The sequence below is a fragment of the Buceros rhinoceros genome, unplaced genomic scaffold, assembly GCF_000710305.1.
Source record: "Buceros rhinoceros silvestris isolate BGI_N320 unplaced genomic scaffold, ASM71030v1 scaffold12401, whole genome shotgun sequence".
Classification (NCBI taxonomy): Eukaryota; Metazoa; Chordata; class Aves; order Bucerotiformes; family Bucerotidae; genus Buceros; species Buceros rhinoceros.
Window position 1 is genome coordinate 1 of NW_010392549.1, and position 19,570 is coordinate 19,570.

General features: G+C 37.4%; 1 protein-coding gene across 2 annotated transcripts; it reads left to right on the forward strand.

The window, feature by feature from the left end:
- Window positions 1-2,531: 2,531 nt before the first annotated feature.
- On the forward strand, window positions 2,532-18,658 carry ARL6 (ADP-ribosylation factor-like 6). Of its 2 annotated transcripts, XM_010144531.1 has the most exons (8): window positions 2,532-2,685; window positions 5,505-5,566; window positions 7,292-7,360; window positions 8,798-8,892; window positions 13,478-13,607; window positions 15,075-15,130; window positions 15,246-15,258; window positions 18,410-18,658. In XM_010144531.1, exons 1-8 carry the CDS (start codon window positions 2,563-2,565, stop codon window positions 18,444-18,446), a joined length of 585 nt encoding a protein of 194 aa, XP_010142833.1. In that variant the 5' UTR covers window positions 2,532-2,562; the 3' UTR covers window positions 18,447-18,658. The 2 variants fall into 2 exon arrangements, with proteins under 2 accessions (XP_010142833.1, XP_010142834.1); XM_010144532.1 differs by lacking the exon at window positions 15,246-15,258 and having other exon boundaries at window positions 2,533-2,685.
- Window positions 18,659-19,570: the final 912 nt, after the last annotated feature.

Consider the following 19,570-nt stretch of genomic DNA (forward strand, 5'->3'; position numbering starts at 1 on the left):
TGGCGGCGGGAAGGGAACCCCTGTCCTGACAGCTGCGAGCAGCCCGGCACTGATCCCGGCCGCTCGGGGGCTTCCTGGCTCTGGCCCCGGGCGCTGCTGTGGACGCGCAGGGCCCGGGCTCCCCGGCCGTTCACGCTGATTGCGGTCGGAGTCGGTGGTTCTGAAAAACATTTGAAAAACCTGAGGAAAACCAAACCAAACAAAAAACCCCCTGTAGCTAGAGTTTTAAAAGGTATTAATCTGAAAGGGCCTCCTGTGGGTGGTTTAGGCAGCCTTGGTAACGTCAGCGTTTAACAGTTGAGTAATCCACGTTAAACTAAACTGACTTTTAGCGTCGTTCAGTTTGGAAGGGACCCCCGCAGGCCATCTGCTCTGGTCGTCTTCTCACAAATACGATGTGTATCGCGCTCTGTGGGTTGTCGCTTCCAGCTTAGTGTGCTGATAATTGGAGTAACGGTTTGCGATGTCTTCCTTAGCAGCCACCGGAGTGAGGAGGCTGTGCCTGTCTGTGTTTTTCCAGGGGAGCGTCGGTGGAGCCGTGGGGCTCATCCAGCGTCGAGGCTCACTCGGCTTTGCTTCCTAGAAGTGAATCGATGCTTCCCTTAATGCTTTACGTGACTGGTATATCTTCAGGTGTTTTGCAGCCCAATTAGTCACAACAAGTGTCAATCTGATGGCTCAGACAGACTTGATAACAAGTTCCTGGACCAAACTCTATCCTAAATAATTTTAGGATATGTCTAACATTTTTATCTATGTATCATTTTAGGCTAAATATAAGCTGGCAAAAAAAAAAGGAACCTGTGCCATGTGTAACTGCTGTAACTCTTTACAGCTGAGGAAAAGGATGGGAGAAGGCAAGGGTACATTTTTTTCCCCATTGTCTTCTTAAATAATGACTTTGACAACTGTTAGGAAAAACTGCCTGAAAAAATGGGTATAATTAAATGTTGCTAGGAATTGTCAAAGAACGTATATTTAGGCTTTGGGATTTAAAAGTGAAGACCTAGAAGTATTTTTTAAGTGCTTGCATTTTCACCTTTTCTAGTTTAAGAATACCAACAAGGTAATTTTTTTTTTACATTATTATCTATAATATATAGATAAGGATCTTGATTAGACTAGAAAGTAATGTGTTTTGGAGCAGGGTTTTCTCAGGTTAATTTGATAATGAACAGTAAGCCTTAATCTGCTTTCACATTTGTGAGTATATTAAAAAAGGAGTGGGACATAAAGCAAATGGAGTTAAAAGATGTGATTTTTTTTCTTCTTCTTTGAGGGAATTGCTACAACTAACGTTGGGCTTCATTAATCTGATGACAAATCTACATAGCTGTTACACACAGCCTCACTGTAGATCACTACTAGTCTTGAATCAAAATGCACTAGATAAAGCTTTAAAAAGAATCTGTGTGAAAAAAAGAAAAAAATAATACTGGAAACAAAGGTGATGGCTTATGTGACTTTATTAAACTCAAGGATTTTAAAATTATTTCCATTAAAATGCAGTTAATCATTGTTTTGTAATCAGTTAGTGAAGAAGTGAGACCAAATCCTGCCACGATTTTCTGGGGTAATTAAGATTGCAATCGGAATTGTTCAGTGCTCTGTGATTTTTCATTAAGAGGGAGAACAGCCTTCACCACTCCACAAAATTCCTCTGGAGTTAATGAAATGCTGTATTGTTGGATGTATTGTCACAAATGTTTCAGCTTTCTGATTACTGATATTTTTCTTGATGAAATTCATTTGGGATAGACAAGGGTTATTGTCTTTGCACAGTATGTTCAAGCAGGTACCGCAAGGGAACACATGATGTAAGCTCCTTCAAACATGGTACTGTCAGATAATTTCAGTCAATGTCTGGGCAGGAGTAGGAGTTTGGCATCTACCTGACATGCGAGTGAATGTTATGGTGTCTGGCTTCACATCTGTTGGATCTGTTATAATCAGCTTCTATTCGTAGTGAATGGGTTCCTAATTTATACATCTTAATATCAGCAAAGCCTGTTACAATTAGAGTTTGAATTGAATTGACAGAGGGTACTTTGTTTACTTCAGGGTTCAGTAAATTGCTAGTGGGTGCTGAAGCAGGGGCGTACCGTACGGCTTTGTCATCTAAATTATGATGGCTGACTGGACTACTGAGAATTTGAAGTAAAATGTAATGCTCTTCCTTTTTTCCTAGTTTGGTGGAAGGTGAGGAGGCATTGCCATTGTGATCCTGTTTGGACTGCTCAGAATGATGGCAGTATTGCTACCCAGTGAATCCAGGACATTGTGTTCTATAGACAGGGCTATAAACGGCCAATCTACTTTTCTGTCAAGGCTTCTTTGCTATAATCAGCTTATACTCCATTTGCTTAGTATACCAAGCAAACCTGCTGTGACTGTGTTTGTGTAGTGTCTTGTTCACTCTGTCCTTTTAAAAGTTTAAGGACTGCTTAGCCACATGCCCACCTACTGTGCTAGCGCTGCTGTACATATAATGGTTTTCCAACAGCCATTTCCTTCTCTTATTTTCTGAACAACAGGTGATCCCTGTGTATTTGAGCCAGAATTATGGGATTGTTTGACAAGCTAGCAGGATGGCTTGGGCTGAAGAAAAAGGAGGTTCATGTTTTGTGCCTTGGCTTGGACAATAGTGGCAAAACAACGATCATAAATAAACTTAAACCTTCAAATGTAAGTAGCTTACTTAGTTCAGTGTTGATGTTTTTACTGCAAAATTGTTTTGTTTAAATGGGTTTTGCATGCTGTTATACTAAATGTGACCATGGAAAAGATGTGAAAAGCTTTTTGATTTAGTACAGTGGAACAAATATATTTGTTTCCAATTAACTGAAACTAAATGTAAGCGTTCACATGCATATTATGAAAACATTTCCAAAAAAAACCCACTGCTAATGTGGCACTTTTTTTTTAAGATTCCCCAGTAAGGAAGGGTTTATGATGGCTGAAATCAGGATCTGAAACAGTTTTCTTAAGTCACTTAAATAATTGCTACAGAATTGCAGTTACAAGTGATGTCGAACATTTGTAATTAATAAAGTTGTATAACAGCTTGTACTTCTCTACATTTACCATGGGTTTTTTATTCTCTTCCTAAGAAATACTAAGTGTATAAAAAATTAATAAAATAGGAAATAATGTGAAGATGCTCACTTATTGGTGACTTAAGCATTTTTAAAGCAGAATAGCTTTTTAAAAAAGTAGCATTTATACTGCAGTTCGTTCATCCAGTGCAAAGTGTGTCAAGCCACTAAGAGTGCATAGTATTCTGAGCAAAATTTAAAATAGGATTATCTTCTTTCTAGGTATGTTTATGGAATAGACATAGATGAATTTTGGTAGACACACACAAAGCTAAAGGCTAATGCATCTTGATTATATGAATCTGGGAAACCGTGATTTCTTCTGTTTACATCAGGACACAGCTTTTGTGTTTTAATTTTCATTGAACATTTCCCAAAGAGTACCACTGGACATTGTTTTAAAAAATGTAACATGGTAAAAAGTCTGCTACTCTTCCATTCCTGTCAATTATTCTTCCACTGAAAATTAAATAGATCTATAGACTCCTTACTATCTGCTGCCGGTCATTTGGGAGAAATGTTACACTTCATACCAGGCAAATTATACATTTATGTCATTTTTGACACCTTTACTGTAGCAGAGGTTTCATGTCATGCTTTAAGCAGTAAATGATTCCCAACTAGAGTTGAATGCAGATTTCAAGATTTTTCACATTAATAGGTATTAGAGAATGTCCCAAGGAAATGACACAAGTAGAATAAATAGAATTTGTTTGCTTTACTGTAAATCATGTAATGAGAATTTACTTCTGAATGTTTTCATTTAATGTGATGCTTTAGGAAGGTAGTTTTGCACATAGCTTGTGTTAATCCTGTCCTTGCTAGACATGACAAATTCTCTCATGTGCAGCAAATGTCATTAGATTAAACTTGATGAAATTTTTTATTTTTAGTAAGTTCAACAGACAGATTATTTTGAGCTCTGGATCAACTCAGTCTGCTACTTTGCCCCAGGAGCAATATATTAGGTGACTGGCAAATGCATATGTTTCTCCATCTGTTTGCCACTGCTTCTTCTAGACTTGATACATATATTTGAAATAAATGTTAAAGAAGTAACACCTTTTCTTCTCTGCACAAGTATTTCCCTGGTGACAGGAACTGTTGACTAAATTGTTTACAACGGTGGAATTCTGTTTTCATAATGAAGCTGCAGGTGAACAAACTAAGCTTGCCTCAGTTATATAGCAAGGAATCAACTGCTTATAGATAGTGGTTTTAATATGGGGCTATAGAAAGCATTGGATGTCACTTTCTTAGACAGCTTTGTAATTAAAGAAAATTACCTTTCTTCCTGCTCAGTATCAGTGCTTCTTAACAGAGCTGTTCTGTTGTAACAACTTACCTGATAGGTTCCTGGCTAGCTCAGCAGTAAACCTGGTTATCAGACAGATCTGTTAATAATGCATTATGTTTTGGCCATTCCTCTGTGGTGAATGGTGATTTTTTCCAGTGGTCTAGTAGTTTGAATAGAACTATGATTAGGCCATTGTGTAATGTCTGCTGTATAATTCTCAATGTCAAATAGACTCCTTTAGCCTGTGGATAGAAGCTGGGAGTATGGCCAGTCTAACGTCTTGATAGAAACCTGGAGAAGCAAAGGCTCCACAGAGACCTTATAGCAGCCTTCCAGTTCCTAAAGGGGGCCTATAAGAAAGCTGGAGAGGGACTTTTTACAAAAGCATGTAGTGATAGGGCAAGGGATAATGGCTTCAAGTGAAAGACGGTAGATGTATATTAGATATAAGAAAGAAATTCTTCACTATGAAATGGAACAGGTTGCCCAGATAGATCATGGATGTCCCATGCCTGGAAGTGTTCAAGATCAGGTTGGCTGGGGCTTTGAGCCACCTAATCTAGTGGAAGGTGTCCTTACCTACGGCAGGGGGGTTAGGACTATATGATATTTAAGGTCCCTTCCAACCCAAACCATTCTAAGATTTTAGGATTCTATTTTATCTAAGAGGCTTGGGTTATTGTGCAGACTTGTCTGGATTGACATTGTGAATTCCAAAGTGCACAGATATTGTTAACTTTTGACCTCACTCATAATCTTCAAGTTGTTACCTTCCATGTTAACCTATCTCTTATTTATTTCATAGTTAATATCCACACATGCATGTACACATAGAATAATGTAAAGAGTGGAGTCTTGCTCTTGAGGCTAAAATGTCTTCAATACCCTTGTCCAATAGCATTCACTGCATTTCCTAGAAAATACAAGGCCTTGACTTTGAATTACTGTACTTTTCTGGGAAGTTTTTAAATATAAAGTATCTGGGTTTGTAGAAAGTTTTTGCATTGCAGTTTGGGGAAAAATAGCTCTGTAATGTGTTCATGTTTCAAATATATTTTAACGTTTGAATTTTCTAACTTGACTGTAAAATTTGTACTTTCTTTCCTTTAAAGGCTCAAACTCAGGACATTGTTCCAACAATAGGATTCAGCATAGAGAAATTCAAGACATCGAGGTAGTAGTTTCTTTCATTTTCTCCATTTAGCAGTAGTAATTAATGTACAATAGTTGGACTCAATTACCTCTCTCAGTGTGATGTATCATGCATGTGTGGTAGTATAATAACATGAGATGCAGTTTGCTGAAATGTAGTATCTAGGAGTCCTAATCATGATCCAGGACTGAGAGAACTAGAATATATTGTATGTTTTCTGCTGCTATAAAACTATGTATGTATTTAAAAAATAATTTTTTTTTGCGATAGTGTTGCATCTGATTTCTGTCTGTTAAGAACAGGGCACTTTTACAGACTTTAGGAGAGACGGTTGCTTAGATGGTAACCTATATTCCATTAAGCACTCTCACTGGAGGAACACTGAAGAGATTGCAGTCTAATTTCATTAAATGAAAAATGGTGGCTATAGCATTAGCAATGTAAAGATGGTGGGGGCAAAAGTCAGGAAAAGAAGGAAGAAATCGTTAGTTGAATGAAGGCTGAGATTTAGAAAAGGAATGTTGTGAGACAAAGATACTTCATCAGATATTATTATAAAGCCATCACAGTGTATTTTTAATGGATGCAGTTAGTCTTCAAACCAAGCAGCATGCCCCACTGGATGAGAGATCTGCAAGAAAATTTATTCTTCGAGCCAATATATGGGACTGATAGGTTTCATATTTTTATAGGAGGCTCAACAACCATATTCTGTCTCAGTAAAGGTAGATTTGGGGTTGGGCTGTGTGAGAATGTAAATCAATTAATATTGCTCTCCTCTATTCTGATCCTGTAGTGGGAGAGATGACCTGCAAATACATCATGTAAAATGATTAAAAAAAAAAAACCAAACAAACCCACTCCCAGGCCAAAACTTCATTAATCTAGTATTACAATCAAAACAGTGTTTGGGGGGTGGTAATAACTTTATACATGGCAGAGCAACTACTCCAGAATCAGATGATGTCTGGAGAGCCTCCTTTTCTAAACCTCCTCATTTTGGAGTGGCCTCCACTTTGGAAGCTAGTTGGGACTACCCAAACTAGGAAAGCCTAATACTAAAGTTGACGTTGTCTCTGTAGACATTTCAGGAGTGGATCAGAATTATTTCTGATGTTCTTTAAGTTGACTTGCTGTATTTAGCATTTGCGTGAAATCTCAAAGTTGCAAAGATGATCCTTTGTAGCCTGGTCACCTGAGGTAACCTGTTATTACTGGAATGTGATTTTTTTTTTTTTTTCCTGAAGGTGGAATGTTTGGGGGTTTTTTTATACTTTTATTTTGCATACAGAGGCCTTTGGATGTTATCGGTACCTTCTAAGGACAGAATTTAGGACAGACTGTAGATTTGAATTCATGGTTCATCTGAATTTCATTTCCTCAACATTATAAACAATATTCAATACTAACATGATAAAAAGAGAGGCTGAATATGAGCTTACTGGGTATTTGATGTAACTTTTTGTAATTGGCTTAGTTCAGAGAGTAAGTTCTCTGTTTATTCAGAGAATAAACAAACTCGTTTTCTATTGTGAAGTATTTCTGTAAGAAGACTACAAAACTAGACTAAAATCTCCTCCAGGTAGGAGATTTTGAAGGCAGATAGAGTAACCAGAGCTTCTTTAGGAATCTTTCTCAGCTGATTAGGATTCAAGTTGGTCTGGCTTTTTTCTGTCAGAGTAGCAAAGAAAATAGTTTGGGTTTTGTTCTTTGTTTCTGTTCCTCATACACTTCTTTTCTTTGCAGTTTGTGTTTCACAGTGTTTGATATGTCAGGTCAAGGGAGATACAGAGACCTCTGGGAACATTACTACAAGTAAGCTCATCACTGATTTTCAAAGTATTGCTGTTCATATTAGCTGTCATGTATATTATTTAAACAGAAGTATAGTAGTATCTAGTGGTTAGAAATGATTCAGAGAAGACTTATACCTGGTGTTCAACAGAAGGTCATTCTGGATAAATACAACTTTTCTTTCTGTTCTAAAAATTGAAAAACTTTCTATGCTGTTAATCAGCATACTTTTAGGGACATCTTGTTGAATCACAGATTGGGGGAGCATCCTAGAGATGGGATTATAATGTTGAAACCTGAAAACCAATCCTATAAGAAAGCACCAAGATGAGATTAGGTTTCCTGGTTTTTTTGTCCTTCTGTAAGTAAGTGACAAGACCCAAAGACAGCTGAGATTTTTAGTGGTGAGAGAAATTAACCTCAGAGAATGAGGCCCACATAACTAAGAACATGACCAAGTTTTCCTAGATGTTATTTATTAAGCAGGATACTCACTGTACTTTATAATACTAGGATATTGCCTTATTGTAATAGACACCATTTTATGTTTTTCTAGCTTCTAATCAAACTTGAATTTTCATTTATGTTGTCTCATTTTTTTATTCTGTAATATGTGATGCTGATCTAAATAAGGAGAACACTAGTAAGCCACCCAGAAATAGCTTGGAGAAATAGAGAAATTCTGAAGATTATATTATTGATTAAATATTAATATTTAGTGTGTTAGAGCTTAAAGTATTCTTTAATTGAGGATTAACACTTCCTTTCCTTTCTCTGCAAAATATGTGTTAGCAGTTTGAAAACCTGTGTGGGTAGGAGATGTTTTATCATTCAAAAATGTTAGGTTTATGTCTTCCAAATCTTCTGGATTTCAGTAACTGATGCCCTTAGGCTGCTCTCAGAATGCTAGCTTAGTGCTTCATAAGCAAATAATTTTACTGACTGCTGTATTGTAATGCAGTAACTTATCCCTGGTGTGGCATAAATGACTTTTTTCATCTTAATAGTAAAGGAGTTTCTAAACAGCTGTTTAGGACACACATCTTTTTCTAAAAAGGTAATTGACGTTTATCTAAATAAACTTGGTTTACTGTAGGAAATAAAGAATTTCTATAAGAACTCGTCTTGAGATTCTTTTGTCTGTCTGACCACACTCTCAGAATAGCAGTTGGTTACATTTTCATTTTTCAGCTTTTTTTTTAAAGTTCTGTGTAGATTGAACATTGTATAAGTCACACAGCAAGCAACCTGACGTCTCAAAAAATTATGCATATTCCCAAAAGATTGAATTTCAGGAATAAGACTGGATTCAAATATTAATGGTAAATAACAACAACAAAAATATGAGGAAAAAAATCAGTTTGTTTGCCTTTTTTTAGTGTTTCTTCTGAAGCTTTTTCTTAATCACAGTTTAAGAGAACCTATAATTTGCCTCTTTGCTCTTCTTATGTTATGCAGAGAAGGCCAAGCCATTATTTTTGTCATTGATAGCAGTGATAAATTAAGAATGGTTGTGGCCAAAGAAGAACTTGACACCCTTCTGAATCATCCAGGTGAGGAGGCTTTTTTCCCCTTCTGTCTCCGTATTTGTTATGTTGTCTTAAGAAAAGCCCTTATCTGACACATTCTGCATTCTGAGTACTTTGCAAATATTTTAACCATTCACAAATACTAGAACAATAATAAGCTTCAATAAATTTGGGGTGTTTTTTTAATACATATTCCCATTTACAAACTGTGATCATACTTCAGTTGGCTACAGTGAGTTGGACTGGTCTCTTATTAATCAGTATAGATCAAAAGTTGCATTGTTTAAAGGAAGAATAGACTTTGGCCCTTTCAAAGCTGGAGAGCCTGTATGTGATAATGAACACATGCAAAAAAAGTACCTCCCTGTCTGGATTTTTCCATGAAGACAGGTAATTCCTTTAATGTAACTCTTAATTTCTTTTTTATCCTAATTATCTTTATCTTTATCTTATTATTATTATGCCATAGCCAGAAATAAGGAGGGATAATTATACCAGTCAGTTTCAATTGCCTATAAAAAGATACATGGAATGGAAGAGGATATGAGAGGATTCGTTATCAGTGAGTTGGGTTTAGAAGTTTTTCTTTGGTTTGTTTTGTCTTTTTTTCATGAGGCTACACTTTTCTAATTAATTTCTGAGATCAGTCAATTCTTCACTTCTTCACCCTTCCATATAGTCAACATTACTGCAATGCTTTTGTAAGCAATGTGCAATTTTGACTTTCAGCATTTTAGGTAGTTGCTCTGACTAACCAGGTTATAAAAATATATGCAGGGAATTTAAAAGTAAAATAATCCTGTAATTCCTTGTTTATTTATTCACCTGGTAGAGCCTTAACTTGCGGGGCCATCATGCTAAAAGTGAAAAAGGAGAGGCTGACCTGCATTTCCAACCAAGAAAAGTGGTATATGATAGGTGCAATTACATTACTATGATTTTATTTTTCATGAAGACTGCATATAATAAATTAGTTCATCAACAAAGATTCTGTAGCTGAGTGTGTGTAAGCTGACTGGGCCCTCTTAATTTCATATTTAAGGGTATGGGACACTTCAGATGCGGACACTGAAAAGACAGTCTTGCAAAGGTCAAAGGGGAGGATGAGATGAACCTAAGGCTGCAGGTGGATTACATAGAGGACAGGGAACTTTTTACCAAAGCAGGTATTGACCATAGTGGTAAAAGGCGATTATTTTGACAAAATGGAAACCACATACAACTAAGAGTGGGGGGTGAAGACTGCTGTGATAAGTTACTCGTTTATTAGAAGGAAAAACAGTGAGAATGTTAATGCTGAGGAGATGCAGATTTAGGTGAGGGTTTTCATTTAGGCATTAGTATGTTTTTAATGCTGGTCCAGCAGGTCAGCACTGTTCAGTTGTTGATGTATTTGTGTCTTCTAGTTTTGAAAGACCATGGCTCTTTCCACCTAGTACATTCCCTAGAACAAGGAAAGGACAATTGTCTATCTCTGCCTTAGAGCAGCTCAGCTCAAATGTAGCAACAGTGTTCCTGTTTTATTGGTTGGATTTTGATAGGTCACGTCTAAGAGAACCAAGGAGAATAAAGACTCCTTCTAGTAGTAACGTTTGACAAAAGCAGCTGTCAGCTGAATCAATATATAATTAAATATATCAATATTTTTGTTCGTATTACTGTTCTGCTTTTCTTCCTGATTACCCTACTTTCTCCTCATCTATGCTTCTGCCTTTGTAAACCTCTTTGAGTGGTTTATATTTACATGTTTACTTAAGGCTTAAATGGATGCAGGGTAACAACCTTGCATCAATTCCTGTCTCTGAAAATCTTAGCAATCCATCAGTAAAACAGTTCCCTCTCTTTGTCAGACTTTGCCTGAGGTTATCAGGTGAAAGGGAATGTGTGTTGTGATGCATTGGTGGGGTTGTAAGTTGTACTAGTTGGACTGTTTTGTGACTCAAAATTATAAATTAATTTTACTTACATAAGTGGACAGTGCACTCAACAAATATAGTTTAATGATCAGTGCTAACTTTTTTTTAAATCAAACTTCATTATTCAGCACTTAGCAAGATGGTAGTCTGTAGGTTACCTGTTTTAGTTATCAAATCTTGGGCTACTTGTACTCCAGCACATGCTTCTAAAATAAACTGAAATTCCTGTAAATTTGAAATTCTTTGTATAAATTTACATATCACACATATCTAGTGCCTGGGATTTTTTCTCATGTTATCGTGTTATCAAAATATTAGCTTTCCATTAATAACTGTAAAAAGGGAGAGGGAATATACAGCACAGTAGGAAACAATGTCATAATGTAAATTTCTATGACCACCACTTTATTTAGCAAACATAGAACCATAGAATGCTGTGGTTTGTAGGATGCTTTGGGTTGGAAGGGACTTTCAAAGCTCATCTAGTCCAACTGCCCTGCAGTGAGCAAGGACATCTTCAACTAAATCAGGTTGCCTAGAGCCCCATTCAACCTGACCTTGAATGTTTCCAGGGATGGGACATTCACCACCTCTCTGGGCAACCTGTTTCACCACCCTCATTGTAAAACATTTCTTTCTTATATCTAGTCTAAATCTCTCCTCTTTTAGTTTAAAACCATCACTGCTTGTCCTGTCGTAACAGGCCTTGCTAAAGAGATTGTCCCCATCTTTCTTATATACCCCCTCTAAGTACTGAAAGGCTTCAATAGAGCCTTCTCTTCTCCAGGCTGAAAAACACCAACTCTCTCAGCCTGTCCTCACAGCAGAAGTGCTCCAGCCCTCTGATCATTTTTGTGGCACTCCTTTGGACCTTCTCCAACAGGTTCATGTCCTTCTTGTACTGAGGACTCCAGACATGGATGCCGTAGTACTCCAGGTGAGGTCTCACCAGAGCAGAGTAGAGTGGGTGAATCATCATCCTTGATCTGCTGGCCTCACTTCTTTTGATGTAGTCCGGGATGCAATTGGCTTTCTGGGCTGTGAGCACATACTGTCAGCTCACATCCAGCCTTTCATCCACAAGTACCCCCAAGTCCTTCACTGGGCTCCCAGCCTGTACTGATATTGGGAATTGCCCCAACCCAGGTGCAGGACCTTGCACTTGGCGTTGTTGAACCTCATGAGATTCACATAGGCCCACTTTTCCAGCCTGTCCACTCTCTACATCACTTAGGCATCTCTAAATGTATGTTTCTGAGTCTGTGTGGGTAAGTCGTGCCCCTTTTTAATGGCTTTAAAAAAAAACACTGAAAATTACTTGATTAACTTAACTCTTTGCATATGTGATGTCAGCTAATTTCTGTGGTTTTGATTTACCCATAACCTGCAAGCTGTGGGTACTAGGGTTCGTTTAATTATACTTTAGGTTAATGTAGAAGTTTCAATCAGGAGACACAAAAGCTGTTCAACTATGCAAACAAAACAGATTTGATGATATTCTGTGCTTGTATTTTGAGACCTTTGATTTGTGTTAGAGGATATCAGAGGAAAAAGTAGCTCTAGACAGGGTAAATAGTTGTGAAAATTGTCAGCATTTTGGTCAGCACTGGTGACTTCTGAGTATGGATAGATAGCGTTCTCTCCACTGATGTTTTGAAAGGATCAGTAGGGGGTTTGAAAATAACACCATTACGAAGGTTCAAAGCACTTCAGCCTTGACAGTTTATTAAGGTTTTTGGGGTGTTTTGTCCACCCCACCCCTCACAGAGGCAGCTGTCTCACGTTTGAAGTTTTAAAACAAACCCTTACCTTGTTTCCTATATGAAATAACCTTTTATTTTTACTATTTTAAAAAAAACCCTGTACAGCAATTTTCATCATATGGGGGGTTTAAGTTATTTTCTCATCAAGAATTGTTTGAGACTCAAATCTAGATTTTCTCTAATTCTGTAATTCAACCTTTGTTTAAATAATGTGAAAAATTCTTTTGGTGCTTGTAGTTTTTTGCACTTTTACATCCATCAGGGGAAGACAGTTGAAGAGAGTATACTTTGTTTCCTTCCAGTGACTCTGTAGTCTTTTGTGCTTACGCTTTTGAATGTGTAAGTATGCCAGAAATTGGCAGTGTGCTTGGTTTGGTCTGTATTTCTCATTGCTAGCTGAGAAGAGCTTGTGGAAAAAAGTGCTCCTTCACGTGAAGGTAGGATAAGATATGTCCAGACGTGCATTTTTTTCTTTTTTATGAAGTCGTAGGTGCTCTCCAGGATGCTAAAGGATAATTCAAACTACCCTTATGCAGCTATTGTTGTGAGTTAAGAATCAACATAAATAATCTTTCCCTTCTGTGCATCCAGTCCTCGCTAGGCAGAGATCTGTAGTATTTGTAGGCAGTTGTTTGATCTCCTGTTCCTCAGCTGCAACCAACAATTTATAGCTACAGCTTTAAATCTATGTATAAGATAGGGGAAGGGGTTGGAGGATCCCAAAGCCTGCCACAAAGTTTGTGAGCGTTCTTGAAGCATGCATCACAGGCCATGTGATCCAACAGTGTGCATCTTGTTAGGGTACAACCTTCAGAGAATTGCAGTTACAGGTGAGCAAAATATCTTCCTGTATTGTTTGTAGCTTATTACATGTAGAGATTAATAAGTGTTGCATAATGTCATCATAGTTCTATTTCTGCTTATGCCTAGATATTAAGCACCGTCGACTGCCTATTCTCTTCTTCGCTAACAAAATGGATCTCAGGGATGCTATATCATCTGTGAAAGTATCTCAGTTATTGTCATTAGAAAACATCAAAGACAAGCCCTGGCATATCTGGTAAATTTCCCTTTTTCTACCCTTTTATTGATATTACTCTGTATATTCATATTTTAGCTCTATCATGCCACTGAGTTATAAATTAAATCACACAGATAAAATGCTGTGCTGCCACATGTGGAAACAGTACTAATATCAGTATACTTGCTATGAAACTTGTTTTAAATGCACAATAAATTCAGGTAGACTTTGTCTTGAAAATTTTCACAATAGAACTGTTACCCAAATACTGAAATGGAGGACTAATTTCTAGTGAAATCAGAAAGCAGTGTTCTCGTCAGAAGAATAGCTGCTATTATTTTTTGCTGGGAAATTGAGCAGAATTGTTGTCAGAGTGCTGGTGCTAGTTTGTCTTGTGAGTTCAAGAATATCAACAATAAAACCTTTAGAGTTGCATTTTTCTACTCTGCAGATGCTTTAGTAGACTACTGTTGAAAGGCCGTTTAGCAAACTGTTCTCATGTGAATTCAGAGGGACACCATACTTTGTTCCATGTAATATGTAAGGTGATTTTCAGTTGTAGGAGCTAGTGTCTTTTCTTTCTGAAGGATGTAAGCTTTCATATAAGTAGAAGGATTCTGTGCCAGTCTTCACAGAGAAAAAATTATTTTGTTTTATTGAAGTTAGATTTTTGTCTTATTAAAGTCTTCAGCTACTGTAATTAACAGTGAAATCAGCAACTAAATGCTGCTGAAAATTACGATTTTCATTTTAGGCCCTTAATATTAAACTTGATGACCTGGGCATTGTTCTGGGGTCACTGCTTTGTCTCAGAAATTACACTGACAAATTCCTCAGCTCCTTGGAAGATAACTTTATAGCTAACCACAGTAACAGTCCAGATACGCTGCTATGCTAATTTTCATGAGCTGAAGAATGAGGACCTTTAAACAGTTATACCCGTGTGATTCAAAAGCTATATTTACACTATTCTCAGTGTAGCTTTATATTACTATATTAATTCTATTAATATTAACCCTAACTCCTAGGGTTGCTGTTACAATGAAGTGTATATGCACTATACTTTCTTCCTCCAACATTCTTGCTGTATGTAGGAACTACGTGGGAAGACAGTTGAACTCGATGAGCTAAAGGTCTTTTCTAACCTAAATGATTCTGTGATTATTGCTGCCATTGTAGGTAGTAAATGTCTTCTATAGCATAGTCTGAGGAGGGAGTTAGCTAAGTGGAGGTGCTGCAGAACAATGTGGCTGCCTTGAATGGGAGCTCTTCCAGAACCCCTCATGTTCTAGGAATGACTCCTCTGCCTTGAGACTGGAATTAAAACAGATCACATCTTTAAATGGTGTTTCTGTATTGGAAAGGTACTCTAGAACAAATCATTTGAGAAGCAACCTTCTCTGCGTAAAGAAAACTAAACTGTACTTGATGCTACTTTGAGTGTAATGATGAATCCACTAAAACTGGTATTTTTACAATGTTTTTATAATTTGATGTTTCTTTCAGTGCTAGTGATGCTCTTAAAGGAGAAGGATTGCAAGAAGGTGTGGATTGGCTCCAAGGTATATCATATGTAATTCTCTTGCTCCATTTTCATTCTGTTAAGCTTTCTTCATTTTGTAAGCTTTTTTTCTTTATTATTTCTTTTGTTTTCTTTCTGTCCACTTCTGCTGTCAGATCAAATTACACAGTGAGTACTGATACTCTGTCTCATATTCGCCTTTCATTTACTTCTTAACATACACAAAAGATCATGTCCATTTCTTGGGCAGAAGTGTGTACTGTGAAACATTAAAGCACACTCTTGCAAACAGTGTAACACTTTCTCATAAACAATAGCAATACCGGCACCTGCACTTCAGCTGATTATCGTGGTAGTTCAATTGTTCCTTTAATGTACTCTTCATGCTCTGTCCCAGTTTTTTGTAACTTAGTGTTATGTACCAGGAAATGTTGAATTTCCTGGAGAAAATTAAGCAAAGTACACAGACAAATTACACTAGTTTTGATTATTCAACTCCAGTTTTTTAATCTTGAGCCAAAATAAGAACAACTTACTTTATAACGAACATAACATATACAGACACTTATAATCACATAGTAGATACCAGATCCAGCTTGAATGATGTATTACATTCACATTTTTAATGGCAAACTTGGTATGGATACTGTGTAGCCTTCTGTTGTGTGTTGATAAGGAACCTCCCCCGTACTGCTAAATGTGTAGAATAGTGAAGTGTGATATTGTTTTGGTAGACTCGTTCTAATTTTAGCTTCCTAATTTATGTTGCTTATCATCATGGCTTGGCTTTGCAGACGAAGATTTGGGAAGGGCTTTACCCACGCTTACTGCAAGCGCGCTGATGGCTGAAAAGGCCAATGCGGGATAGGCAAGCCCGGTTGCAGAAAGCACAGCGGAAGGTCTCCTTGGGTGGTATAGTTGAGGCATGGTTCTTTCTGCGCTGTCTCTTCTCCTCAAGACTGAATCTACGCGTGCTCTCAAAGGAGGCAGCAGCGTTATGTATGGTGTGTCTCCAGATCTCCCGACTGGAGGCCAGGATGGAACACTGATGGTGGTCAATATGGCCAAGGCTGAGGTATTGTTTCAGGGAGTCCTTATATCTCCTCCTTGGAGCTCTTCTCTTGCGGCAGCCGGTGGCGAGTTCACCATAGAACACAATCTTAGGGAGGTGGTGGTCCGCCATCCTGGAGACGTGCCCTGCCCAGCGCAGCTGCGTTTTCAGCAACATGGCCTCAATGCTGGTGACCTCTGCCTGTTCGAGGACAGAAACATTAGTCACGTAGTCAGTCCAGTGGATGTTTAGGATTGTTTGGAGGCAGCGCTGATGGAAGCGTTCGAGGAGTCGCAGGTGGTGGCGGTAGATGACCCATGATTCAGACCCATACAGAAGAGTAGACAGTACAATGGCTCTGTAGACACTGATCTTGGTACTTTTCTTCAGGTGTTTATTGCACCAGACTGTCTTATGGAGTTTGTTGCTTATATTCTGAGTGTATTAGGTAGGTTTCTCTTTACTGGCGTGTTCTGTCCCGTGACAACCGCTAGATGTCAGGGATGTTCCAGAGTCAATGCCACTAAACTCCTTTCTTTCAAAATGCAGCTAGATATCCAGCATTGACCCTGATTTAAGATCTCTCCATTTATCTATGGATACCAGACTGTCCTTTCTACTTAGAATCCTCACTGCTAATTAGAAAAAGATGGTTTATTTTACTGTGTTATTACAGAATACAAAAACATTTGGTCATGTTTTCAGAGGAAGGGTTACTAGCCAAAAAGTCTTTACAAAGAGATTTACCACTCTACAGAACAGTGATGCATCCTCGACCATCTAAAAGAGTTTCTATGGTGGGGAACCAGCATCTCACTACTGTATTTCCTTCAGTGCTGTGTCCTATTATCATAGAGACAGATGCCAAATCACTTACTTCTTCCTAATTTCAGGCATAGTTCTGATTTTACAATACTTTCTTGTGAATTTCAGGACATCTGCTTATCTTTTAAGTTTCAATCCAAATTTTGAGTTGATGGGTTTGTATTTAGCTTCGAGCTACTTAAAAGAATCTCAAATGCTTGTCTAAATATTTTCAGACCTAATACTTAAGTTGTATGCAGATTTTTAATCACAGTAAGCAGGTGCTTCTGCTGTCACTCATTATAGCTCTTCATAGCTCTTCACTTCTTCTGGGTTTTTAAACTTCTTAATTTATGAGCTGAAATTCTTCTTGGATGGGCTTTATCTTTGACTACCTGGCTCGGTGTCCCCAAAAGCTGAGGAAGGGTTGAGTTTAAACTATGTTGTTCCCTAAGCGCGTGCAGTTCGGCAGTTATATTGTAATGGATGAAGACTATTTGAAGAAGAAATTTTAACTATGATTCTCCTCCTTATTCCTAGAGCACTAGATGTAAGTATTTGAAGCAACTCTTGAAGTTACAGTGGTTCCTAAATCATACCTTGTGGATGCCATAAAATTGAGTGGAGGAAATGTCATCTGGTTAATGATTGCACAGTTCTGCTTGTCAACAGCCATGCTTTCCTTAGTTACCTTTTGCAGGCCCCTTACAAGTAGTTCACAGATTTGGGATGGCAGGAGCAGAAGGTTTTGCCTTTTTCTGCTTAGCAAAGGCTGAGTTTGTATATCTCCATTTTGTAATGGGATTACTACTGCAACAACACATCATCAGTAGGGTAGAACTAACCTTTCTCAAAACAGTCTAAACCCAGCTCACATTCTCTATTAGTGGGGGAAATTGTGCTGATTTCCACATTTTGTAACGGGGATGCAGTGCATTTATGCTAACTAAGGAAATGTTTGAAGTGAATTGAGTAGTGGGAGTTGGGCAGCAGGGTTGAGGGGTGTGGCTATTGAGAGCAAAGAAGTTTTCATGTGAGTTATTCGAAAACAAACTTTAAACTCTTTGCTGTCAGGGAGTTAATTCATGTTCAGTTATGTGGAAGCTGAAATGTCTATACGGAACTGAAATGTGTACTTCACAAGGTAAACTTCCAGGATTTATTAATAAGCACCATTTATTTATAAGCACAAAAAAAGATTAAAAATGTAATTATGTGGAAGAGTATTCCTGTTTAATTAGCAGCATTTTGGGGAAACAACTCTGTTGTGAAGGAATTTCAGAAGGTGGTGAGAGAGCGAGTTGAAAACAACTCAGACTGCATTGTCCCCCATTATTGTAACTACACCAAAATACCTATTGGTGTGGTGCTGTAACCTGGACAATACCAGGTTATGTTTTCAAAAAGTAAAACGCAGCAAGAATTCATCTTGTATTGAGACTAGCTGTTTCTTTTTATTAACAGATCAGATCCAAGCAATGAAGACATGAGAGATACATAAAAGATGTATGGCATTCTTTTACAAACTTTGTCAGTAGGTGTACGAGTTCCTTGGAAAGGAAGAATGATTTAAGGAAAATGAACAGTTCAGCTAAAATATACTGTGGTGACTTGTTTCCTTTTAGTATCTCTTTCAGAAAAACTGAATGTAGACAACATAGCACCTCAGGTATACACTGATGAATTAAATTGAAACGTGGGTGGAGAGCATATTTTTTAAAAAGATTTGTGTTAACAATAAATGTTTGCATTCATTTGAGTTTTCAGTGATAATTAGCCATCAGGAAATGCCCCTCATTTTTGTGGGGGACACCTTTTGACCAGATGGGTGTATTTATTTTCCTGGGAAGGAATATCGGCATTTCCTGAAATACAGCTGCAGGAGATACCTAAAAGTGGATACCTAAAATCAGTAGGTATTTCTGCAATTTTTTTGTTGTAAAGTATGATGTCGCATTTTACTAATCATCTACAATAGGCTTCTAGAGAAATATTCTGATTTAAGATACAAGGATTCAAATATTCAGTGTTGTTACAGATGATTGCCTATGTTTTTAAGGAACTGCTTTTAAAGATATGTTATGAACTGGTTTTGTGATATGCCATGGTTTTATTTGCATTCCTATCAATAAAACTTCAAATATACATCATGATGTGGTTTGGTTTTTTAAATGAAATGTGATCATTGAATGTCTTCACATCTTAGAGATTTCTTAGTTTCATTTTGAATTTGTTTATCCATTTTCCAATGAAAATAGCACTGTATACTTCAATAAAATGGTATCTCTTTTGCCCGGCTTTTTGTTTTTATTATTTCATATATTTGTTACACTTTCTAATAAACTAGACTGCTCTTCCAGATATTTAAGGAGCACATGGTTGAAAGTTACATTTTGAAACACACTTAAGGGACGGTTCACTACTTTAAAGATCATTAATATGAAATGTCTTATACTTCTATTGTTTATAAACACTGGTTTACTTTCTACAATAATTTTTAATAAACTTTCTGGCTTCAAAGATGTACCATAAGTAAGAAATTAAGCCAATGCTAAGAATTTTTTTTTTTGCATGCCACCTCTTCCCCTTTAATCCTTCCTCCCTTGTCTAAGAAACAAGCAGACT

Coding starts and splice junctions, on each gene's coding strand:
- ARL6 (XM_010144531.1), top strand. CDS start 2,563: ATGGGATTGTTTGACAAGCTAGCAGGATGGCTTGGGCTGAAGAAAAAG. Junction 2,686..5,504: donor ATAAACTTAAACCTTCAAAT/GTAAGTAGCTTA, acceptor TTTCCTTTAAAG/GCTCAAACTCAGGACATTGT. Junction 5,567..7,291: donor GAGAAATTCAAGACATCGAG/GTAGTAGTTTCT, acceptor TTTTCTTTGCAG/TTTGTGTTTCACAGTGTTTG.